This window comes from Labeo rohita, chromosome 21, assembly GCF_022985175.1.
Source record: "Labeo rohita strain BAU-BD-2019 chromosome 21, IGBB_LRoh.1.0, whole genome shotgun sequence".
Taxonomy (NCBI): Eukaryota; Metazoa; Chordata; class Actinopteri; order Cypriniformes; family Cyprinidae; genus Labeo; species Labeo rohita.
The window spans coordinates 25,883,056-25,909,940 of record NC_066889.1 but is presented as its reverse complement, the minus strand read 5'-3'; the positions used below and the strand labels follow the sequence as shown (position 1 = coordinate 25,909,940).

Genomic DNA, 26,885 nt, shown 5'->3' with positions numbered 1-26,885 from the left:
TATAATTTATTATAATTTTCAATTTGATTTATACATGTTATTAATTGTATTTTTTTTTTTTAAATATAATAATATAAAAAAAAAATGATGAAATATAAAAAAAAATAAAAAATAAAAAATAAAAAGAATCACATATTGCAAATTTGGGGCTGGTACATCTGCAAACCAACCAGCAAAGAAGGATAAACTGTAGACCTTTGGTGTTTTTTACTTCGAGAAAACACTGGGTCACGTGTGTCCCCTAGAAGCTTCCGTAGCTAGTCACATGAGTTCGCTGTTTGTAGTGAGCAGCTGATATGAGGCTGTCACAGATCAGAGACAAATTTGGCCGAAAATACTTTTAGAGAGATGATTTTATATAAACATTTCCGATCGTCGACGGTCTTTTGACTCGTTTATCTGGTCTAACTGAAGTGTTTTGGATCTAAAGCAGAACCGGCGAAACTGATACATTGTATCAGACGCTACGCCTGACGCGTCCTGTCAATCAAATCTTGTTACAATGTTTCGGTGTGTGACAGATGTAAATATATTACAGCAGAGATTCGGCTGACTGATTCTGTGTTTGAATATTTTAATAAAGACTCCTCACATCAGGAATATCAAAATAACGCATCGCACGTCTCTGACAGCCGGTTTCGCAACATGCAGCTCCACTGATTTGTCTTGTGATTTATTTGCACACAAAATCCATTCGTTTGCGTGTAAAATCAGGGTTTTTAAAAGACCAACATGCTGCGGTGGATTCTGGGAGGTCGGGAGGCGCAGGGAACAGTGGAGGTGAGTACAAGCCACAAATAAAAAACACTACAGTGTATGTGGGTAACTCTGTGAAACTGCTGCTGTTTCATGTTCCAAAAATAGATTTCTTTAAGACTTGAGAAATTATATCACATAGAGATTGTCTTAAAGCGTTCAGAAATTGCATTGATCAATCTCAAGGCTAAATTAATAAATATTATTATATGTAGAGCTAGAGATAAAACTATGCCAGGATTGACAGTTCAGTTGCACTGTGTTCATTTAGTTGTAAGGAGTGTTTATTAAAAGAAATTATCTATCTATCTATCTATCTATCTATCTATCTATCTATCTATCTATCTATCTATCTGTCTAGCTAAATATTTTTATTTATTTAATTTAAATTAAACATAAAATAAAATAGAAGTTTAAATACTTCAAACAAAAATGAGAAATGTTGCACTGGAAACTACCTAAAATAAAATAAAATAAAATAACAAAAATGAGAAATGTTGCATTGGCAACTACCTGTAACAAAATGAAAAATAATAAAATAAAATAAAATAAAAAGTTTTAGTACTAAAAAAAAGAGAAATCTTATAATCCTTTTGCTATTTTTTATTAAATGTTTTAGTTTTTAGTGCTTCAAACGAAAATGAGAATTGTTGCATTGGCAACTACCTGAAATAAAATAAAATAAAATAAAATTGAAGTTTTAGTTTTAGTAGCTCAAACAAAAATGAGAAATGTTGCATTGGCAATTACCTGTAACAAAATGAAAAATAAGATAAAATAAAATAATATAAAAGTTTTAGTACTAACTACCTGAAAATAAAATAAAACAAAATAAAATAAAATAAAACTAGTTTTAGTACTAAAAAAAAAGATAAATATTGCACTGGCAACTACCTGTAATATAAAACAAAATAAAATGTAAGTTTTAGTTTTTAGTACTTCAAACGAAAATGAGAATTGTTGCATTGGCAACTACCTAAAATAAAACAAAATAAAATGTAAGTTTTAGTTGTAGTAGTTCAAACGAAAATGAGAAGTGTTGCATTGACAACTACCTGTAACAAAATGAAAAATAAGATAAAATAAAATAAAATAAAATAAAATAAAATAAAATAAAAGTTTTAGTACTAACTACCTGAAAATAAAATAAAATAAAATAAAACAAGTTTTAGTACTAAAAAAAGAGAAATCTTGCACTGGCAACTACCTGTAATATAAAATAAAGTAAAATGTAAGTTTCAAACGAAAAATGAGAATTGTTGCATTGGCAACTACCTGAAAAAAATAAAATAAAATAAAATAATATTCATTTCTTTTTCTTTTCTTTTTTTTTTTTTTTTTTTTTTGTAATTGTAGTTTCAGTTAGGGATAATAACCCTGGGCTGGACACAGGCCAAAAACAGAACAAAAAACAAAACAAAACAAAAAAACGACAACATTTAAACTGAAAGTGATTGATTTTTGTTAATGTGTTTAGAAAAATGGCTGTAATAATACATATTCAAAGCTGATATCAGCCATGCAGTTTAAAAGTCACAAAAACTCCAGTTGTGTGGCATGAGCCACATCCATTTTCTCGCCATTATTTACCAATAAACAGAAGACGAGAAGTTTCGGTTTCGGCGTCCAGTTCTCCTAAAGACAGGGTCTTATAGTTGCAGGAGTGCGGTACATGTATCAGAGAGACAGGCCGACGCAGTCGAGCAAACAGCAGTCATTTAAGCACATTCTGAGCTAGATTGAAGCAATGATTCGTTTGTCTATTATATTCTCTCCGTGGGCAGAAGAGCGCGGCGCTGTTCATTGGGGAGGAACAGCCCAAAAACTGTTTCACGGAGATGCAGGTGCTGAAAGGACACTTTGACATTGTTCGATTTCTGGTGCAGATTGATGACTTAAGGTAAGCAATCCTCTTCTCCTCTTCTCCTGCCTCTGACCAGTGATTGACAGCTAAGGCCCAGCCAGATCCTCTCCAAAAGCAAACTTACAGAGCGTGACAAGAGCTTAATCATCACAGCTTGAGGGAGTTTGCTGTGTGTGTGCACTTCGACATCCACTTGATAGTGTCCATCAGCTCTGGGCCTGTCCGCATTAACCGCGTCTGCATGAAAACATCTGCGCTGGATGCTTTTAAAAAGCTCATGTATATACAAACACGCAGTGCGGGGCTTATTTTGATTGAAGTGATGGAGAAGAGCGTTTGGAGGTGTGTGAGTGTGTGTGAGTGCGTGTGTGTGTTACGGCTGGCCGCTCCTGATGATCTCGGGGCTGGAGGAGAGTTTCAGGTGAGGTCAGTGTGCAGAACATCGCTGATTGCTTTTAGAGTCCCGAGTCCTGTTTCTCTTCTCCAATCCCTGCTATACTTCCTGTATCTCATCCCTTTATCATAGTTTCGTTCTGCTGTTCTTCCTGTGGACGATTTGTTTTTTGAGCTCGAGAGGTCAAAGGTCACCTCAGAATCGTTCTGTTTGTTAAAATCCAATCAGAGAAGAAGGTCTGTCATGGTGCAGGCGATGTTATATTTTGCGCTTCATGGTTTCATTTAACTGTTAAAGTAGTTAATGGAAGTAAAGCAACATGGCAGGTTTTACCTAACGTGTGTGTTTTGTGATTGGCAGGTTTGCGTCTGCAGGTGACGACGGCCTGGTGCTCATTTGGAATGTTGAGGTGAGCAGAATATTATGAATATGCTAATCACATGTTAATGATATGGCAAATATTTGAAATAGGTCATAAGTCAACCTAGTTGATAATCTTTATATTATGTAATATTATTATTAATAAAATTAAACAAAATCTGGAACTTTTTTTTTTGCATTGAAACACCACAGTGCTCAAAAGCCTTCTGTAATGGTAATTATTTTATTTTAGAAATAAAAAAAATATTTTTAATAAATATATTAAAAACATATAATATTTTCTTATATAGGTAACATTTATTGACATTTATTTGTAAAATATATAAATATTTCTGTATTTATTATAGAATATATATAATATCTCTATAATATGTTCTATATATTTAAACAATTTTGTAAATATGAACTCAAAATGATTTTATATCTGTAATAAATATTTTATGTATATATATATATATATATTTTAATTAAAAAAAAAAATAACACACACACACACTCTGTACTATATAATTTTTTATTTATCCAATATATTATAAATATAGAAAAAGAAATATATAATGCTTTATGGGGTATTTTATTTGTTTTATAATGTGTATAGTTATAGTTTATTTATTTACACTAATGTTCTATATAAATAGTTTATAAATATATAAAAATAGTTTTAGATATTTTATAGTTCTATATAATACTTATTAAAAACTATTTTTATATAAATATATATATATATATATCTTCACAAGGTATTTTTTGTTTTATAATGTGTATAATTATGTAACGTATTATATTATTTATTTACACTAATGTTCTATATATTTAAACTATTTTACAAATATATAATATGTAAGTAACCATATATAATTTTCTTGTTAAATATGAGCTTAAATGGGTTTTTTTATACATATTTTTTATATGTTTTTAATAAGTTTATATAATTTTATTTACACAATATATTATAAATATAGAAAAAGAAATATATAATGCTTTATAATTTATGTATAATTGTATAATGGGTAATTTTATTCATTTACACTATATACTATATATAAGTACTATATAAAGCACTATACAAAGTTGTATATTTTTAAAGTATTTTATAAAAATGTAAAATTGATATTATATATATATATATATGTGTGTGTGTGTGTGTGAGTATTTTGGAGAGGGGGAAATGCCTAAAAATATATGAACAATTTAATTTAATAAATACTGTACGCTTAGTACAAAAATATTGTATGCTTGATTTCATTTATTTTGAAATTGCATATATTTTGAAACTGTTAATTAAGTAGTTAATACTATATTAATAATATTAATAAAATGTAAATTATAATCATAGAGTGCTGTTTCATTATATTACATTTCCTGTGTGACCCAACATTCGATATAAGTGCAAAACCAGCAGTGTTTGTGTGTGTTTCAGACTGGAGACTGTTTGTTTGAGTTGCGCGGTCACACGCAGCAGATCACTGCAATGACATCGTACACCTTCATCAGAGGAAGAAACGCACACACTGCGCTCATTACAGCATCATCAGACCGCACGCTCAGTGTATCCTTTATACAAACTCTTGCTGAAGAGTGTGTGTATCTGTGTGTTTAGTGTTTACACACGTCCTTAATTCTGCAACAGTTATGGGATCCAGATTCAGGAAACCGAGTGCAGAATATATCTGATCTCCAGTCCTCAGTGAAGGTACAGTATGTTCCTGTTTCAGTGCAGATAGTTTGGACTGTGTGCGGAAGCAGGTCTGTTCCTCTTTCAGTGTGTGGAGGTGGATTTCGTGTTTGTACGCTGACGGATGTGTCTGTTTTTCAGTGTTTGCTGGTGTTGGATCGTTTGGATGTGTGGCTCTCGGGTGGGAATGAACTGTGCGTTTGGAACAGAGACTTTGAGCTGCAGTGTAAAACGGTTCATCACAGCGATGCAGGTACACAATACAAAACACACACAGATAAATTAATACACAAATGATGTTCAGTCGATAGTTTTAACAGTGAGATTTTTAATGTTTTTTAAAGAAGTCTCTTCTGCTCACCAAACCTGCATTTATTTGATCCAAAGCACAGCAACAACAGTAAAATTGTGAAATATTTTTACTATTTCAAATAAATCATTACTCCAGTCACATGATCCTTCAGAAATCATTATAATATGCTAATTTGCTGTTTAAGAAACATTATTATTATTATTATCAATATCAATACAGATGAGCATTTATCTGAAATAAAACGCCTTTGTAACATTATGCACTACACCATTCAAAACCTTGAAGTCAGTATTTATTTAATTTTTGGGAAATTAATTATAGAAATTAATACTTTTACTTAGTACGGATGCTTTAAATTGATCAAAAGTGATGATAAAAGCATTTATGTTACAAAAGGTTTCTATTTAAGATAAATGCTGCTCTTTTAAACTTTCTATTCATCAAAGAAACCTGAAAAAATTCTACTCTGCTGTTTTCAACAACAATAATAATGTTTTTTGAGCAGCAAATCAGCATATTAGAATGATTTCTGATTTCTGAAGGATCATATGACACTGAAGACTGGAGTAATGATGCTGAAAATTCAGCATTGCATCACAGAATTAAATTTCATTTTAGAATATATTCAGATAGAAAAGAGTTATTTTAAATAGTAAAAATATTTCAAAATTGTACTGTTTTTTTTGCTGTACTTTGGATCAAATAAATGCAGACTTGGTGAGCAGAAGAGACTTCTTTAAAAAACATAAAAAAATCTTACTGTTCAAAAACTTTTGACTGGTAGTGTATACCACAAAGAAACATCTGTCCAAGTCCAGAAACGGACTACAAAGCACAAGGCAACATCACTACAATGCATGTTGCTAATAGTTTTTATAAACTTGAAAGTGGCAGTGTGTCATTTCTGCAACGTCAAACTATTTTCAAAAAGTCTCTTCTGCTCACCAAGGCTTAATTTATTTGATAAAAAATACAGTAAAAACAGTAAAATTGTGAAATATTATTACAATTCAAAATAAATAATTTTAAAAAATAAATAATTTTAAAATAGAATTTATATTTGAATTTTCAGCATCATTACTCCAGTCTTCAGTGTCACATGATCCTTCAGAAATCATACTAATATGCTGATTTGCTGTTCAAGAAACAATTATTATTATTATGCTAAAAACATTATGTGATGACCGAAAAACATTTAATTGAAATAGAAATCTGTTGTAACATTATTGATGTCTTCTCTGTCACTTTTTATCAATTTAATGCATCCTTGGTGTATAAAAGTATTAATTTCTTTGAAAAAAAAAAATCTTTACTGACCCCAAACTATAGAATAGTAGTGTATTTTAAAAAAAAATATATATATATATATATATTATAATAAATCTTCTGCTTTGTTCTGAAGGCATCTCGGCCATGGTGGAGTTACCGAAGAACTTCATTGCAGCTGCCATGGATAAAGAAATTGGTAACTGAAAAATAATTTTTCCATAAAACGTTGCATGCTTGAAAAACTTAATGGTATTTTCAACAAATATGAAAAGATTTGCACTCACTAGTCTAAAAAAAGCTGTCTTGATCCTCGTAAATAATCTCAAAGCTCTGTTCAGTTAAAAAAAAAAATCCTCTTAGTAATAATGACTTTCATGTTGTAGCTAAAGCTGTTGTTTTTATAAGTTTGCTTGTAGTTAAAATAATGATTTGAAATGGTTTCTAATGTTTCAGTGATATTTAAGTTGAACCTGTCTGGATCAGACATTGCGGTTTTGGCCATGCGTCATCTAGCTGACCATCAGGACACCATCCATTCTCTCATCAACATCAACGGTGAGACATTTGGTGGCAATCAGTCCTATTTTTGAGATTGTGTTGAGTATTGTTGTTTAGTGTTGGTTGTTTATCTCAGGCGACTTGTTTGCGAGCGGCTCTCATATCGGTGAGCTCATCGTCTGGGATTCAGTGGATTGGACGATCCAGGCGTATGAGCACATTCTGTGGGAGGTGCCAACGGGAGACAGCCAATCAGAGGTCAGACTGAGTCACCAGAAACAAATTGAGAGGTCCATTCAACACATGAGCTCAGATGGAGAGGTAAAAAACTGATTTTTCAATATAAATTATGAACTGTATGTGTCCCTGAACCTCAAAACCAGTCATAAGGGTCAATTTTTTAAAATTGAGATTTATACATCATCTGAAAGCTGAATATGTAAGATTATTTGAAGATCTGGAATCTGAGGGTGCAAAAAAAATATTGAGAAAATTGCCTTTAAAGTTGTCCAAATGAAGTTCTTAGCAAAGCATATTACTAATCAAAAAAGTTTTTATATATTTACAGTCGGAAATTTACAAAATATCTTCCTAAAACATGATCTTTACTTAATATCCTAATAATTTTTGGCATAAAAGAAAAATGTATGATTTTGACCCATGCAATGTATTTTTGCCTATTGCTACAAATTTACCTGTGCTACTTAAGATTAGTTATGTGGTTCAGGGTCTATATAAATTATACACCAGTGGTCATAAGTTTGGAATAATAATGACTTTTATGTTTTTTAAATATAAGATCTCTTATTCTCATTAAGGCTGCATTTATTTGATCAAAAAATTATTTTGTTCAAATAACTACTTTCTGTTTTTATATATTTTAAAACGTAATTTATTTTTGTGATGTCAAAGCAGAATTTTCAGCATCATCATTACTCCAGTCTTCAGTGTCACATGATCCTCTAGACACCATTCTAATATGCTGATTTGCTGCTCAATTTTTTACAAAAAAAATTATTATAAATGTTTATAAACTGTTTTTGCTGCTTCAATTTTTATGGAAACTATAACACACTGGTATTCAAAAGTCTGGGGTATGTAAAAAATAAATGGATAAATATTTATTGAACAAAAATGCATTAATTGATCAAAAGTGAATAAAGACATTTATAATATCACAAAACATGTTTATTTCAAATAAGTGCTTTTATTCCTTAAATAATCCTCAAAAAATGTAGCAATGTTTCTACAAAAATATTCAGGAGCACAACTGTTGTCAGAATTGATAATAATAAATGCTTTTTGAACAGCAAATCAGCCTATTAAAATAATTTTTGAAGAATCATGTGACACTGAAGACTGGAGTAATGATGCTGAAAATTCAGCTTTGCATCACAGAAATAAATTTAATTTTAAAATATATTTAAATAGAAAACAGCTATTTTAAATTGTAATAATATTTCACAATTTTACTGTTTTTACTGTATTTTTTGTCAAATAAATGTAGCCTTGGTGAGCAGAAGAGACTTCTTTCAAAATTCTGACTTCTAATGTATATGCTGTAAATGATATATGATACTTTTATCATGCATATTATTCTTACGTAGTTCAGTCTTTCTCTCTCAGTATATAGTGGCGGCTGTAGGCAGTGGTCTGTATGTTTATAACGTGCTGATGAAGAGTGTGGTGGCGTACAGGAAAACCGCCCATGATTCCAATGTCTTACACACCATGCTGCAGGAGGATGGGTATGAAACACACAGAAAGAATTCCTCACAAATATCTTTGTGAAGTTTCTGAATAAAGCAAAGTGTTCTGTCCTGTTTGCAGGCGGTTGATGTCATGCTCTGAGGACGGTAGTGTGAGGATGTGGGAGTTACAGGACCTCCCCCTGCCCGCTGAGCCCGCCTCCTCAGGTGAGCAGGACACGCCCCCCTCCACAGTACAAACGCCCCATTCGTTCGTCTGTTCTTTCCATCCTTCCGTTTTATCTTTCAAATATCTTCTCGCCGTTTCCTCTTTCCATCACAAGCCACATCCTTCCTTCCCTCATTCTTGTCATCTTTCTGAAATTGATCCAGATCTTGCCAGATCATCATTTATTCTGCCATCCTGTGCAGAGGATGTGTGTGTGGTTCAGTCCAGCTGCCATAAAATAATTTCCTGAATGACAGCCAAAACAACCACTAATATTTAAATGGACGAAAAACAACATGGGATTGTTCTCATTTTTTTTATTGCCCATAATACAATTGCTATTAATATTAATTATTAAAAAGTCTTTATATATTTATTACTTTATCCCTTGCTTATGTTTATATAATGTGAAATTACATTTAACATTATAATATTTTTTAGTTAGTGTATATGCAGTGTTGCAAGACTTTTTAATGTTTTATTATTTTTTTTATTTTAATGTTGTCAAAAGATTTGATTCGTTAAAAGCAGTAATATTGTTAAATATTATTACAATTTAAAATTGTTTTTCATTTGAATATATTTTAAAATGTAATTTATTTCTGTGATGCAATGCTGAATTTTCAGCACATTTTTTCAGTCTTCAATGTGGCATGATTCTTCAGAAATCCTTGGTTAATAAAAATATTAATTTCTTCAAAAAAATCTTACTGATCCCACTGATTTCCTTACTGATTTCATTAATTAAAACACATATTTAAAATATGTTACAGACTCTTATTTAAATAATTTATGACTTCCTTTTACAACATAAATACATACACTACCGTTCAAAAGTTTGGGGTCAGTAAGACTTGTAATAGTCTTTAAAGAAGTCTCTTACGCTCATCAAGGCTGCATTTATTTGATTAAAAATATAGAAAAAAACAGTAATATTGCAAAATGTTTTTACAATATAAAATGATGTTTTTTATTTTAACATACTTTAAAATAGAATTTATTCCTGTGATGAAAACCTGAATTTTTATCAGCTGTTACTCCAGTCTTAAGTGTCACATGATCCTTCAGAAATCATTCTAATATACGGATTTATTATTAGAATGATCAATGTTGGATAATATCAACAGTTGTGCTGCCAAATATTTTTTTGGAACCTGTGATATTTTTTTTTTTTTTTTTTTTTTTCAGGATTCTTTCATGAATAACAAGTTTAAAAAGTACAGTGTTTATTCAAAATATAAATATTTTATAACAATGTAAATTATTTATTATTAACTTTTAATAAACTTTTAATTATTAACATCCTTGGTGAATAAAAGTATTAATTTCTTAAAAAAAAAAAAAAAAAAAAAAAAGAAAGAAACAATAAAAATGTACTGACCCCAAACTTTTGAACGGTAGTGTATATATTTTTTTAATTATCATGAGTTTAATGCATTATTTTTGGGCGATTACTACGTCTGCTTTCTCTTTCAGGGTTTTTTGGGATGTTCGGCACTTTTGGCCGGTCCAGTAAGCAGACAGGCCCTCCTGCCAAGAAAATCCCAGAAGTCCCTGGTCTGCGCTCGCTGGAGCTGATCGGCGATCTGATTGGTCACTCTGGAGCTGTGCAGGTACATGGGTCATGTGACATAAACCCTGGTGGTATTGAGTGTTTTTCCCGACCCAGTTTCATGAGCTAGTTTTAGATGAAAGCTTTCGATTTTGTGTGTCGAAACAGTGTGTTATTAGGAGACATTGATCCTGGATGAAGCAGACAATCGTTCTGACCTGCAGTTTAATTAAAGTTTCTGACAGAGTGAAGGATGTGATCTACATACAAGTCAACTTACGCATTGATCATCTGACATGTGCTCTGTTTTAACAGCACACCCATCACATTAGCATTATAAGTAACTCATATTGCATGTTTTAAATCAGCTTCATGCAGTTTTATTATGGCTTATCTCAATGTCATTTAGACATGCATATAAAAACAGAATATTAAAAGAGTTGGCTCTGCTATCATTTAGGCATACACTATGAGTCAAAAGTTTTTGAACAGTAAGATTTTTTTTTAAAGTTTTTAAAGAAGGCTTTTCTGCTCACCAATCCTGCATTCATTTGATCCAAAGTACAGCAAAAATTGTACAATTTTGAAATATTTTTTCTATTTAAATCATTCAGTGTCACAATGATTCTGCAGAATCATTCTAATATGCTGATTTGGTGTTCAAGAAACATTTTTTTAGTATTATTATCAATATTTGAAACAGCTGAATACAATTTTTTCAGGATTCTTTGATAAATAGAAAGATCCAAAGATCAGCATTTTCTAAAATAAAAAGCTTTTTTTTAATTTTGTACATTTTATTATAGAAATTAATACTTATATTTAGCGAGGAAGCTTTTAATTGATCAAAAGTGATGACAAAGACATTTAAAATGTCACAAAAGATTTCTGTTTTAGATAAATGCTGTTCTTCTGAACTTTCTATTCATCAAAGAAGCCTGAAAAAATTCTACTTAGCTGTTTTGAACATAATAAAAATAATTGTTTTTGAGCAGCAAATCAGCATATTAGAATGATTTCTAAAGGATCACGTAACTGGAGAAATCATGGTTGAAATCACAGAAATAAATTATATTTTAAAATATATTTAAATAGCCAACAGTTATTTTAAATAGTAAAAATATTTCACAGTTTTACCGTTTTTGCTGTACTTTGAATCAAATAGAGACTTTAAAAAACATTAAAAATCGTACTGTTCAAAAACTTTTGACTCGTAGTGTAAACAGTGTCTAAACAATATATTTTATTTGTGAACTTAAGCTATTCTTTTTAATAGTTTAACTGTTTTTGAAGGTCATCAAAGCTCGGATATTCACTTCAAATTTCACCAAGCTAAATACTCACTTAAAAAAAACTTTTACAGATCATGTTTTCATGGCATTTTAGGTCTTATTTTGACGTAACAAACGTGGTTATATGTTATCTAAACAGTTGTTTTGCTTACTTTTTTCAACGTAGTCTTCCCATTAACGCCGTTATATATCGTTCAGTCAGACTGATTTGCAAAGACAAAATGCGCACGAACACAAGAGGCGGGATTTATCACGTGAACCAATCACGGCCGAGCATAACCAGTCATATCCAATCATATCGCGATGGAGATGAGCGGACTCTCGCTGTCGGACAATGTTTCTTTAGAAAAACGAGTGATTTCTACACTTTTTTTGATGTTGTGTTTTTTAAGATTGGCGTTTTTATTTTTTTATTTTTGCACTGCGATATCTTACATAATATAGAATATTATATCAATGCCTTTACTTAAAATAAAATGTTTGTTGTGGCAAAGCAGTTCCTGCTAACGGTAGCCATACGTTACCTTACAGTAGCGTTTTTAACTGTAAAAGACAGGAAGAGAGGGGACGAGAGGAGTGGGGGAACAGGAAAAGAGGGGAATAGAGACATCATCTAATGACCTACACGTCTATTATTAGTTTTGTGTATAAAGTAGTTCCTGTCACTGTTAGAGATCAGCTCCAGTAATGCTAAGATCGTGCTTCAGCTCCCAAAGAGCCACAAATGACAGATTGAGTCCACTGAGGCATCATTCTTTCTCATGTTGTAGTGAAGACAGTGTAAATAAAGGAGGACTCATTGAATGTGTCTTGTGTTGCAGATGTTTCTAAGTTTTAAGGAGAAGGGTCTGGTCACCTGCTCCACCGATCACCTGCTCATTGTCTGGAAGGATGGAGAGTTACAGTCTCAGCTCCGCAGTCTCGCCCTCTTCCAGAAACTTGAGGAAAACCAGGAACTGTGATCGCATCTTCAAACCATTTTCATCATTTTCAGGTCATATTTTATAAATGTGAACACCTTTCTTTGCCTTACTAACCATCTGCAAAGCCTCGTCACATCAGTGTTTTAACTTCACGTTGTTTCGGTACGATAAAATGCCTACGATGCTGTGATTTTTAATTTGATGGTTTTATGAAATCAGTGTCTTGTAGTAAACATCTGTATGTATATATTGTGATTGATGTGTTTTTATGTTATTTTAAAACTGAATTTTTTAAGTGCAATGATAACACTTTACAATAAAGTTTCATTTGCTATATTTATGCGTTAGTTCACAGTATGGTTGTTATTATTGCTAAATAAAACTAATATTATATAAAAGAAAACAGTGTTACTCAAAATAAACCTTACCTGAAATAAAATATATTTTATTTCAGCTAGTTGTCAAAACATTTATCATTTTCATTTAGTATAACTTGATGTACTAATATACATAAAATTAAAATAATAAAAAAATTAAAAAATGAATATATAATGATAAATTTATTTTAAAAATTAAACAATTTTATATATATATATATATATATATATATTAAATTTATTTTAAAAATTAAACAATTTATTTTATATATATATATATATATATATATATATATATATATATATATATATATATATATATATAATTGTTGTATTTTTAAAATAAATTACAAATGATTTTATAATACAACAATTATGTGTAAATATATATATGGGTCAAAGATGTTTAAGATGTTTAGTGTCCACATCAAAAGAAATTTACCAAAGTGATTTTATGTCCATAGAAAGGTCATTAAATGTAATTTTAAGTGTCTACCTTCAAGGTTTCAAATTAGTTTTCGGAGAATAAAATGTCACAATATTTATGTAAAAATTTAAACAACATGCTTATTCTGACTTGTACGTATTAAAATATAAAAGAATAAGGAAGCATATTAAATTTTATTGTTTTAAATGTGTAAAAAAATCTTACTGACAAAACCTAGGATAGTGGCAAATTTTAAAAATTCAGAATTACAACTAATTAGTGTTTAAGGTAAAAGTAATTTCATAATTTAATGTCATAAATAGATTTTTGTTGTAAATATGCCTGACATGATTCACACTGAATGACATTTTAGTGGGTGTCATCTGTAAATTAGGGAAAAATGTATATTTATTTTTTGCTTAGAAAAAAAATAATTACACAAACCTATTTATTTATTGGAAAAACAACAATTTAAAGCAGTATTACACTTATTTTTATGCTTAAGCCCTTTACGTCTTTGACCCATATATACATATTTTTAATTACTATATATATATATATATAAATAAATTAAACAATATTCAAAATAAAATATAAATGAAATGTAAAATAAATGAAACTAAGCTAGTAAAGTGTTATCAATGTGATTCTTGAATGTATGCTTGTGTGTTTCCTTTAACTGACAAAGCTGATTAAAAGACTGATTAAAGCTTGGTGTGTCCATGTCAATTCGATCAAAAACACTTTATTGCAAATTTTTATTTCTTTTTTCTGTGTCTCACAAACACAATGGTTTCAGAGTTGGAGTGGCGTCTCCAAACGACAGCAGATGCAGAGACAGAATCGAACAGAAGTAAACAAAGCAAACAGACATTTTATGCAACACTGAATCTTTTCTTTTTGTACAACTGACAATACAATAAAATAAAATCCTTCAACGAAACAAACCTGTTAAATGGCATGTGACCATTTTTTACTTTCAGTGATGTATTTGTTCAATAAAAAATAGTTTATATACATTTACGCCAGGGATGATGCTAGCGTTCATTCCCCGTACTTCAAAAAAATACAGTAATTGGCACATAATCTGCACCCATCAATTCGGTTCAGGCTCGCTAATCGAACAGGCTGCGTCTCAGGACCCGCCCCCGGTGATGATGTCGTTGTGAGGTCATCGTGGTATGCTAATAAGGGAGCCCTTGGATCATGTGAAGGATGACACTTTGACTATGGACTGATCAGTCGTTAGTTTACACAGTGAATTTTTTTATACCTCGGGTAGATGAAAAATTGTTTTAAACAATGTACTGCTAGTGATAATGGACGGAGCATGAGCGCCTCCCATGAGCCTAAACATTTCCGCCACCTTTACACTGAAGAGAGGAAGTCAATGTAAATCTGAAATAAATAAAGCTGAAACTGAATGTATTAAAATATGAACCTAATAGGTGAAACTATAAGATAACACTAACCATCTTTAATTCAATGTTCTGGTTCTCGAATAGCATTTATGGCAACATACTGACTTCAAATCAAACTTTGACTCTTCCCTTTTTTTATAAAAAAAAACAAACAAACCCAAAAAACATTCAAAATAAAACACAGAGACCAGAAATCATTTTTGCTTTTACAGACATAATACTATAAATTATTATTAATATTAGTTTTTATTTATAAATTATTATAATACAAGCTTTACATTTCTGATTTTAAGTCCTCTGGAAGTTGTACACTTAAAAAAAAAAAAAGCTTATTATTTTTAACAATTTTAAATTATTATAAATATTAATGATAAAATAAAACAAAATAATAAAATAAAAAATAAAAATGTGACATATTTGCTTTTTTTAATTAAAATATTTTTAATAATTTGGTTTAAAAAAGTAATAACAAAGTAATAAAATAAAATATTATAAATATAAATAATAAAATAAAACAAAACAAAATAAAATAAAATGCAAAGGGATGAGTCAAAATTATTTTCTATGGTAATCAACATCAAAAATAGTTCCAGCTGAAAAATATTTTTAATAAGTTACTTTTTAAAATAAAACAATAAAAATTAAATAAAACAAAAATAAAGTAATAAAATAAAATAATAATATAAAATAAAATAAAGGGGGATGAGTCAAAATTATTGTCTATGGTTTTTACTTTTACAAATATAATAATAATATAAATTATTTTTAAATTGTTAATTATTATAAATATAAATTATAAAATAAAATAAAATACAGAGGGATGAGTCAAAATTATTTTCTGTGATAATCAACATTAAAAATAGCTCCAGCTGAAAAATTGTGACTTACATTTTTAGCTTTACAAACATAACAATATTATAGACTATTTTTAATTTTTGTTATTTTAAATTATTATAAATATGAGTTTTACATTTCTGATTTTAAGCCATCTGGAACTTTTAATATGAAAACATCCTGAAAACAATATATATTGCTATTATGTGACTACTAATTCTTTATGCTTTACTTACTCATTGTACACGTTTTATACAAATATAAGCTTTACATTTCTGATTTTAAGTCATCTGAAACTACTGTAAACCACTGTAATGGCTTTATTTGCTTTTTTAAATTAAAATATTTGTAATAATTTGCTTTTTAAAATAAAAAATAAAACAAATAAAATAAAATAAAATACGGAGGGATGAGTCAAAATTATTTTCTATGGTAATCAACATTAAAAATAGCTCCAGCTGAAAAACTGTGACTTACATTTTTAGCTATACAAATATAATAATACTATAAACTATTTTTAATTTTTGTTATTTTAAATTATTATAAATATGAGTTTTACATGTCTGATTTTAAGCCATCTGGAACTTTTAAGTAAACCAATGTAATGGCTATATTTGCTTTTTTAATTTTAATTAAAATATTTGTAATAATTTACTTTTTAAAATAAAAAATAAAAACAAAATAAAATAAAGTAATAAAATAAAATAAAATAAAATAAAAAAGAGGGATGAGTCAAAATGATTTTCTGTGGTCACAAACATCATGCTCGGGCCGTTCTTTTAAGCACATCACTAAACATCCAACAAACAACAACCAAAACCACCAGTAACCAAATTAACCAACAACCACCAGAACAACATCATGTTAATATTACAGTGGACCTTTGGAATGAAACAATCACATGGTCACGTCGTTCAGTCACTCAGTACTTTAAAAGAGGCTTTCAGTCAGTGTTGACAAGTGAACGAGGAGCGTTTTATAATAGCGTTTAAGGCATGAACCTGAATATTCTCTCTAAACTCTACATATTTATATTAATATCTGTAAAAGAGTCCATATAAATTCATAGTCAAAACATCTGAGCTTAAAAAGGGATTCTCCCCTATAACATTTTGTACTTTAAATTACCTACAAACCCTGTGTGTGAGAACGCAATATGCAACGGTTATGAAGCAGGATAACGCAGGAGCTTTTCCGACACAGAAAGACAGGAAGAGAGAGGATGAGCAGGGTGGAGGACAGGAAAAGAGAGAATAGATACATCATCTTATGACCTGCACTTCCATTATTAGTTCTAGGTTGTTCTATGGCTTTATCTCACTCGGCTCCAAACCCAGAATCAAGACCCGTCTGAGACGAGTCAAATGAGACGAGCCTCTACTGGCGTTTGTTGATTGTGCGTTACAGGTTACTGTGCCTTTGTTCAGTCAATACAGATGAGCGGAATGGAAATTCATTTCGCTTTACACTACAGGATGTCAAAACTGGCAGTGACGTACAGCGAAACGCTAATATTCAAACATCTACATGGATAAAATGACGCTAAATGAGAGCACGTCCTGTACATAAAGGATGCACATTTGTGTTTTCTACCAGTTAAATGTTGGGAAACACCTACTTGGTCTTTATTATGGCTATTTTTCATATTTTAGAGTGTTTTTTTTAAACCTTGAAGCCTTTCTGCTCATCAAGGCTGTATTTATTTGATTAAAAATATAGTAAAATATGAAATATTATTATAATTTAAAATAAGTGTTTTCTGTTTGAATGCAAAGGTGATGCAAAGCTGAATTTTCAGCATCATTACTGCAGTCTTCAGTGTCACATGATCCTTCAGAAATCATCCTAATATGCTGATTTGCTGCTCAAGAAACATTTGTTTTATTGTAATCAATAGTAAAGTTGTGCTGCTTTATATGTTTGTGAAAATCATAATAAACAGCATTTATCTGGAAAAAAAAAAATAAGTCAAAAGTTTTTGAACTGTAAGATTTGTAATGTTTTTGTCTCTTCAGCTCATCAAGTCTGCATTTATTTGATTAAAAAAAAACGCAAAAGCAGTAATATTGTGAAATAGTTTTACTATTTTAAATAACTGCTTTCTATTTGAATATATTGTAAAATGTAATTTATTTTTATGATGCAAAGCTGAATTTTTATCATTACTCCAGTCTATATTGTCACATGATCCTTCAGAAATCATCCTAAAATGGCAATTTGCTACTCAAGAAACATTATTATTATTATTATTATTATTATTATTATTATTATTATTACTAATAACATTTAAAACAGTTAAGTACATTTTTTTCCCCAAAGATCAGCATTTATTTTAGGTCATCTGGAACTCTTAAGTAAACTGTTGTAATTGCTATATTTGCTTTTTTTTATTATTAAAATATTTTTAATATTTGCTTTTAAAAAACAAAAACAAAACAAAAACAATAAAATAAAATAAAACAAAATAAAGTAATAAAATAAAATACAGAGGGATGAATCAACATGATTTTCTGTGGTAATCAACATCAAAAATAGCTCCAGCTGAAAAATCGTGACTTACATTTCTATTATTTTTTTAATTTTACATCATTTAAAATATATATATATATAAAAATTATTATATTATAAAATAATTATAAATTATAAAATAAAATGAAATAATAAAATAAAATTAAATAAAATTAAATAAATTATATATTTTCTTTGATGAATAGAAAGATCCGAAGATCAACATTTACCTGAAATAGAATGCTTTTGTAATGTTATACACTATACTATTCAAAAGAATGGATTCAGTATAATTTTTTTTTTTTTTTTGGGGGGGGAGAAATGAAATGATAGAAATTAATACTGTTATTTAGCAAGGATGCTTTAAATTGATCAAAATTGATAATAAAACATTTAGAATCTTACAAAAGACTTCTATTTCAGATAAATGCTGTTCTTCTGAACTTTATATTCATTAAAGAAACCTGAAAAAAATTCTACTCAGCTGTTTTCAACATAATAATAATAATAATAATAAATGCTTTTTGAGCAGCAAATCAGAATATTAGAATGATTTCTGAAGGATCATGTGACTGGAGTAATGATGCTAAAAATTCAGGTTTGAAATCAAAGGAATAAATTACATTTTAAAATATATTTAAATAGAAAACAGTTATTTTAAAATGTAAAAATATTTTAGATTTTTACTGTTTTTGCTGTACTTTGAATCAAATAAATGCAGGCTTGGTGAGCAGAATAGACTTCTTTAAAAAAAAACATTCAAAATCTTGCTGGTACTTTTGACTGGTATGTACATATAAAATCATAAACACAAATTCAGTCTAGTGCGTCCAAGCGTTTGACTGGTAGTGTTACGAGGAGCTTTTTGTTGCACTAACTTTAGGGAAAACATTATACTACTATACTACTAAAAAACAAAACAATTTCACCTATGTAAAACAACTAAGAAACAGCATCAATATGTGTGTGGATCTCTGGATTCACCACTAGAGGGCGACAAGAGCATCCTTCACAATTTGTACTTCAGCATTCATCTGTAGAGCTCCAAATAAGGGGTAAATGGACTAGTATAATTTCTATTAAGCATGCATATATAGTACATCATAAAGAAATTCTTAATGCATTTGTATAATAAATCAGTTGTACGTTCTTACTCATAATTATAACCACAATACATTACACCTATTTTTTTTTAATTAGAAAAAAGAATCCCTGATATTATCAGCTACAAATATTGTCTGATTTAAACCAATACTTGTAATAATGCATTAAGAACACTTTATAAAATACCTTACATATACAAGCTTCAAAAGTGCTACCAAAACCAGCGACCACATTAAAGAAAAAAGAAAAAAGGGCGGGAAACAGATAGAATCAGGAAGGATGAGAGAACAGGAAAGAGGAAAAATCAAAACCCTGCGAGCTGCTGAATGTGCACCGCATGCCTTCAAGCGCACAATGCTGTCTGAAGTGCCTAAAAACACTCGCTGTGATGCATCGCCAGCCTAAGAACAACAAAAACACCCGCTGCCATCTTACAAGGGCATTGTGGAATTGTCTGCCTATGATGTCATCGCGTTTAGAACACTCGGTGCAGAACGTTCTAGAACGCTCGCTGTGAAGATGAAGTTCTCGACAGCTCCTTTCCGACAACGCATAAAGAGTAAAAGGCCGAACGTCGACCGAATATAAACATTTCATAAATTCCTACTAAGCCTGTCCGCGAGCCAATACGTGTCCAAATGCAACCCGGTAAAAATGAGGTGCGCAAATAACAAATGACACCAATGGCTACGTTTAATAAAAACATTTGTGTGTATTTTTAAAAAATGTCTGGTGAGACAGATTTCAAGAAATCGAGTTCTTTTTCCAGTCGAAACGGCTGCAGCCAAACATCTGTTTAAAACTCATCATCGTGTTTGATTATAAACGCACCTTTGGCGCTGGTTTTTGGACTATAAAAGCGTTTGAAGCCTGTCGCCGATTTGTGTCCATGGTGTAAGCTTACAACAGCGATATACAGCCAGAGAGTTTTTTTGTAAATAAATAATACTTAAAAATGGTGTAACACTTAAAATATGCGCGATCCCACCATCGTGGTTTCGGATGAGGCTGTGCTGGACTTTACACGCAGTAACTCTGACGATAAGGGAATGTTGCATCCGTACGGACTTTTGCGTGAAGTAGGAATGTTAACCGTCATGTGTAAAATGTAAAAAGTATGCTAATACATTCATCGTAACATAAACACACTCGCTCTCTTGCGCACACACACTCTCGCGTCGTCAAGCTTCACGTTGTTACAGTATGTGTCTGGATATACAGTGTTTCTGAGAAATATATATTTCTTTGTTATTATTGGCTATTTATATCAAAATTATTGATTATTACACACCAGTCCTTGGAGTCTGAGAAAGGCTTGAGTCGTTCTGATACAGAAAGTGCCGGAATAATGACGGCCCGCAGCGGGCTGATCCGTCGCAGTTTTTACATTCTCGCACACTGAATTGAATTCAGTGCTGGTCAATACCCATTCATCGTCCGTCTTCTGTTTTGGCAACTTGACATTTGCTTCTGTCCACAATATTGTGTCAACATATTCCATCCGTGTTGAATTTTAACAAATCAGTAAGGGGGAAAATGTGGTGTGCCACAGGGCTCGCTATTAGGTCCTTTTTGGTTTCCAAAATAGCCACTTCAGAGTCCAAATCCAAATAATAAAGCCCTTTTGGCATTCGGATCTGTGATCCCACATGTCTGTTAATGTTATGTTTGCATGTGTGTAGTCACAGACCTCACGTTTCAGTTCCATATTTGAGCGTATATAGTATATACAGTCTTCTGTTGGACTGAGATCAGTCTTCTGTGTCAGACATTACAAAAAATCACTGTTCAGAACTCATTAAAAACAGCTGGGAGAACAGAGGGGTTTTAAAAAAAGAAGAGAAGAAAGATGCTGGAAGAGGACTGACTGTATGCTGATAAAGTGCATTCGTTTTGTCGTTTGTTTGTGTTTTACCCTTGTTACCGGGCGATTGTCGCTAGGGGTGGAGCTTCGTCAGGGAAACAGGGTTGCTGATTTGCATTCAGTGGACGGAATCTCGGAGGCCCGGCGGAGATGCTACATTCACAGCGTAATCTCTGACCTTTGACCTCCAGGGTGAGCGAGTCACGAGGGTCACGGAGGAGGCGGAGGCCGCAGGCTTTTGCATTTCATCTCATCCAAGTTCTTCCAGTATTTGTAGTTTTCTGCCAAATGCTCCATCAGACCTGGTAAACTGGCAAAGGCTGAGAGAGAGAAAGAGAGAGAAATTAGGTTTAGGAAAATAACAATAGTTAATAGCCTGATAAACGTAAAAAAAAATGGAGGCTAAGAGAGGGAGAGAGAAATTGGGTTTAGGAAATTAACAACAGTTAACAGCCTGATGCTAACTAAAATAATAATAAAATCTTAAATAAATTGTACATATATTTTATGTCTTTATAGATTTCAAGATTTTATTTTATTTTTTAGTTTGTCTAAGTGAATCTATTTTAAAGTGTATTACATTTATATTAATATTTTATGATATTTATATTTTTTATAAACAATTCTATACATTTCTAATGAAATATAAAGGTATAAAATAATTCTAGAAAAATGCTATAAAATAGTTTATTAAAAAATTATTTATATAAATAAAAATTTCTATCTATTTATATTTTATGATATGTATATTTTTATAACCAATTACATATAAAGATATAAAATAATTCTAGAAAAATGTTATAAAATTGTAAAACATTGTTTATATAAATAAAAATCTATTATAATAACAACAACAATAAAATCTTTAATGATATATATTTTCTCTGGCATTAAAGATCTGTCATCTATTTCTTTAAAAAAACAACAATTTTATATACATTTTATCTATTTTTTATTATATTTATATTTTTTTAATTTTATTTTAGTTACATTTTAGTATAAATTTCTAATGAAATATACAGATATAAAATAATACTAGAAAATTTGTATGAATTTATTAAAAATTGTTTATAAAAATCATATCTCTTAAAAAACAATAAAATCTTAAATTAATTTTGTATATATTTTGTGTCTTTAAAGATTTTTCAATTTTTTTAATTTATATATTTTTTTATTTTATTTTTTAGTTACATTTTAGTATAAATTCCTAATAAAATACACACATATAAAACAATTTTAGAAAAATTGTTTATAAAAAATTCTATCTATCTTAAAAAACAATAAAATCTTAAATTAATTTTATATATATTTTGTGTCTTTAAAATTTTTTGTTATATTTATATTTTTTAATTTTATTTTTTAGTTACATTTTAGTATAAATTCCTAATGAAATATACAGATATAAAAATTGTATCTTTAAAAACAATAGTAAAATCTTAAATTCATTTTATATGTATTTTGTGTATTTAAAGATTTGTAATCTTTTTTGTTATTTTTTCATTTTATATTTTATCTATCTATCTATCTATCTAGTATGTAACAGTAAGCAAGTGTTGATAATTCTAATGTTTTTCTTTCTCATCTCACCATCTGTTCTGCTACATTGGTTTCTGGCAGACGGAGTACAGACGGGTGAGTGTGTGTGTGTTGATGTTTGCATGAGCGTAAATATGGCATTTTCAATGTTCACACATATGCACACACTCTCAGATTTCTGGTACATCCTCTTGAGGATGTTTTCAGTGCCCCCCGCTGGTTCGGTCAAACACACACACACACACACACACAGACACACACAGCTCCTCTATGATAAACTGACCTGATCGTGACCTTGGGAACTAAATCTGCAGAGAGCTCAAGAGATTCTGCTTCACTGCATCCTGACCCCAGACTACGGAAATCAAAGACACACACACACAGATGCACATTCTTTCTCTCTCTCACATACACACACACACTCACCCCCTGCCCCTCTCCACCATTTTTAAAGTTTCCGTGACATCACGCTTGTTGTGTGTTGACAGTAAGCAGGTTTATTCTCTGGGGTTCGGCTCAGTGGGAAACACAGAACCAAAAGTTTCCAAAGCTCGCCACAATCAGCTCAACCTCTGGATAACATTATCACAACCTCTCAACAACCATCTAATACATCCCCCGTTCTCAACCCCTCCGGTCCAACATCTACTGCTGCTAATGGACCATTTCATCTCTTTTAGGAGAACCAGATGAGTCAAAAGATGCCTGGGAAAGTATTCTCTCTCTCTCTCTGTTTTTCTCTCAAACGCAGACACACATTAACGTGTGATCATTTTCTACTCTTCTTTTCTGTATTTTTTCTGGATTTGTAATAGAGCTGAGTGAAATATTTCATGGTTATGTTATATTTACAGTGATTTTGTTGGCAATATAAAATCATCATAAACATTGCAACGAACTAATAAACCAGTTCAAGATCATTTCTGGCAACATGAGAGTAATGTATGATTTGCAAAAAAACCTTTTGTCTTTTGAGTGTTATTGTTTTTAGTTGGCTGTGAGAAAGGGTTATTTTACTTGAAACAAAATAAATATTAAATATAAATAATAAAATAAATATAAAAATAAATAATAAAATATCAGCATTAAATGCTAAATAAATATTCAATTAAATATTTTTAGTATTAAATGATAAATAAATATTAAATAAAAAATGTATCAGAGTTATATTAAAAAATGTCCTGGCTCTTCTGAGCTTTATAATGGCAGTGAATGGGTGTTGAGATTTTGAAGTCCAATAAAGTGCATCCATCCATCATAAAAAAGTACTCCACATGGCTCCGGTTGGTTAATAAAGGCCTTCTGAAGAAAAATATCCATATTTAAAACTTTATAAACTTTATAAAAACTAATTTAAAATATTAATAAAAACCATAATAGTATCTATGCAGCTATGAGGTTGAACGCAAATGTCATAACATAAATACTGAGTTTTTTTTTTAGATTTTTATTTTATATTTTAGTTTATCTAACTCCAGCTATTTAATGGAAAAATTAAAACATATTAAGGAAAAATTATAACACTGAGGAAATACTAAGATATCAAAAATGTCAAAACTTTGCAAAAAGGCTGCAAAAATTGAGACATATGCAAAACTAATTAGTATAAATTGCCAGTATGTTGCGTGTGTGAGTGTGTGTATATTTACCATCCCAGGCATCAAACATGTCCGTGATGAAATAGTCGATAAACGAGATCTGGGATTTAGGAATGCTGCAGGTATTCCGGTCAAACACTGGCATGACAACCGGCAAACCTTGTCTTTTCTCCTCGTCAGTCTACGGAAACAGGGAGATCGCAAATACAAAAAGCAAATGACTGGAGAGTGGAGACATCTTATTGTAAAATTACATCTTCTTAAATGGATAGTTCACCATGATTTACTCACCCTCAAACTGTCCTAGGAGTGTGTGAATTTCTACTTTCAGAAAAGTACAATCGGAGTTATATTAAAAAATGTCCTGGCTCTTCCAAGCTTTATTATGGCAGTGAATGGGTGTTGAGATTTTGAAGTCCAATAAAGTGCATCCATCCATCATAAAAGGTACTCCACACAGCTCCGGGGGGTTAATAAAGGCCTGAAGCGAACTGATGCGTTTGTGTAAGAAAAATACCCATATTTAAAGCTTTATAAACTGTATTCTCTAGCTTGCGTTTTGTTTACAGCAAAGAAAAATCAGTCTCCTCCTGGCTTATATAGGGCCCTGTGATTTCCGTGATGCGGTAAACACGGACGGAATCGCGGAATCCAGTCATAAAAACGGAATTTACAGTTTAACTCAGAATGTCATGGAATATATCAAAGTTTGGACTAATTAATCAAAAGTAGGTCATTACATTTAAATCAAACCGCAATATGGACTAGCATCTGTAAATATTAAGCCATGAAAAGCAGTATTAAATATGAATATTTTTCTTATACAATGCATTGATTTGCTTCAGAAGGCCTTTATTAACCCCCAGAGTCATGTGGAGTCCTTTGTATGATGGATGGATGCACTTTATTGGACTTTAAAATCTCAACACCCATTCACTGCCATTATAAAGCTTGGAAGAACCAGGACATTTTTTAATATAACTCAGATTGTATTCGTCTGAAAGACGAAAGTCATAAACATCTAGGTAAAGTTTTAACCTTTTAACTGTCACTCCCGCTTTTGAACACAGACTTACATTTTTATAATTCATGAATGAAAACATTTTGTAAAATGATTTTGATGTACATATTTCATGGCAATACAATGTCTGATTTTAAAATGCCTTTCAAAGGATGAATTTTGAGATTTTAAGTTTGAACTGATACATAATTTCTTATATCTAGTCTTTTGTGACAAAGCTCAGAGCTCATGTTATGACGTAGATTTTTTAAGTTACACTCTTGTCATATATTAATCTATTACTTTTCCTACATAATTTGTAACACACAAAGATGGTAAAATATCTATTTAGGAGTCTTAGATCTTACATCTTAGATCGGAACCATGTGGAGCACTTTATATGACTGATGGATGCACGTCTTTGGACTTCAAAATCTCAACACCCATTCAATGCCATTATAAAGCTTGGAAGAGCCAGGACATTTTGTAATATAACTCAGATTGTATTCGTGTGAAAAAAGAAAGTCATATACACCTAAGATGGCTTGAGGGTGAGTAAATCATGCTGTAATTTTCATTTTTGGGCGAACTATCCCTTTAACTCTTCTTGTGGTCCAATCAAATATATCACATGGGTGAGAATGTGATTGAATGTGTTTACCTGAGCGAAGTACTCCTCTGAAATGCGACCAGCCCATTCGATACAGAGCTCCAGAGGCCTGCAGGGATTGGCCACGTCGGCACATTTAATCAGCATCCGTTTAATTAACAGACGATTCTCGGGAGAGTTGCGAATACTGGCCTGCCCCTCACAATCACTGCCTTCACTCTGTAACACATGCAGATCGCCATTAGTTAGACTGTACTCACACAGTATGGAAACACAGTGACGTGCGTCTTACATTGGAGCTCGTCTCCTCAATAGCACTCATGGGTTTGTTGATGCTGTTTACGAACTTATTGACGTGTTCGAAGTGCCGCGTCATTTCCGTCGCCAGCACCATGTCTATTATGGCCTGCCGTAGAGTCCGAAACTGAGTCCTGCATATATTGAGAGGTTGAAAGAGTTTGGTTGTTGATCATATGTCGAGTCTTATGAAATGTATGATTAAGCTGATGATACCTTTCCATGTTTTTGAAGATGTTGCACTTGCTGTCTCGTACAGTCAGCTGGAACGCTAGAGCGGCGTGGTGACTCTCCAGGACGGCCGTGTCGTTGTACAGAATGGCCAGTTCACTGCCTGCATTGCACAGGAATGAGTTGGTGCGGCCCGGGTGATCAACGTCATGGACTGTTGCTGCCAACAGTGCTGCTACTTCATCCAGCTGGTCAAGACTTCCCTGCAAACACAACACAGATACCATAGACAATTTTATAAATA

General features: G+C 31.1%; 2 protein-coding genes across 4 annotated transcripts in view; one reads left to right on the top strand and one right to left on the bottom strand.

Moving 5' to 3' along the window:
- Positions 1-266: 266 nt before the first annotated feature.
- wdr41 (WD repeat domain 41) lies at positions 267-13,367 on the top strand. The gene is made up of 13 exons (XM_051093771.1): positions 267-780; positions 2,541-2,656; positions 3,375-3,423; positions 4,816-4,944; positions 5,026-5,088; positions 5,212-5,323; positions 6,786-6,848; positions 7,106-7,207; positions 7,287-7,471; positions 8,777-8,898; positions 8,981-9,066; positions 10,544-10,680; positions 12,733-13,367. Exons 1-13 carry the CDS (start codon positions 733-735, stop codon positions 12,871-12,873), a joined length of 1,353 nt encoding a protein of 450 aa, XP_050949728.1. The 5' UTR covers positions 267-732; the 3' UTR covers positions 12,874-13,367.
- Positions 13,368-14,382: 1,015 nt separating this feature from the next.
- Positions 14,383-26,885, bottom strand: part of pde8b (phosphodiesterase 8B) — a 64,663-nt gene continuing 52,160 nt past the window's right edge. For all 3 annotated transcript variants that reach the window (XM_051092432.1, XM_051092431.1, XM_051092433.1), the window contains exons 18-22: positions 26,627-26,844; positions 26,406-26,544; positions 26,165-26,332; positions 24,555-24,684; positions 14,383-21,689 (exon numbers count right to left, since the gene is read on the bottom strand). In XM_051092432.1, the coding sequence (XP_050948389.1) occupies positions 21,580-21,689; positions 24,555-24,684; positions 26,165-26,332; positions 26,406-26,544; positions 26,627-26,844 (765 nt within the window). In that variant the 3' untranslated portion in view covers positions 14,383-21,579. The remainder of the gene's footprint in view (positions 21,690-24,554; positions 24,685-26,164; positions 26,333-26,405; positions 26,545-26,626; positions 26,845-26,885) is intronic.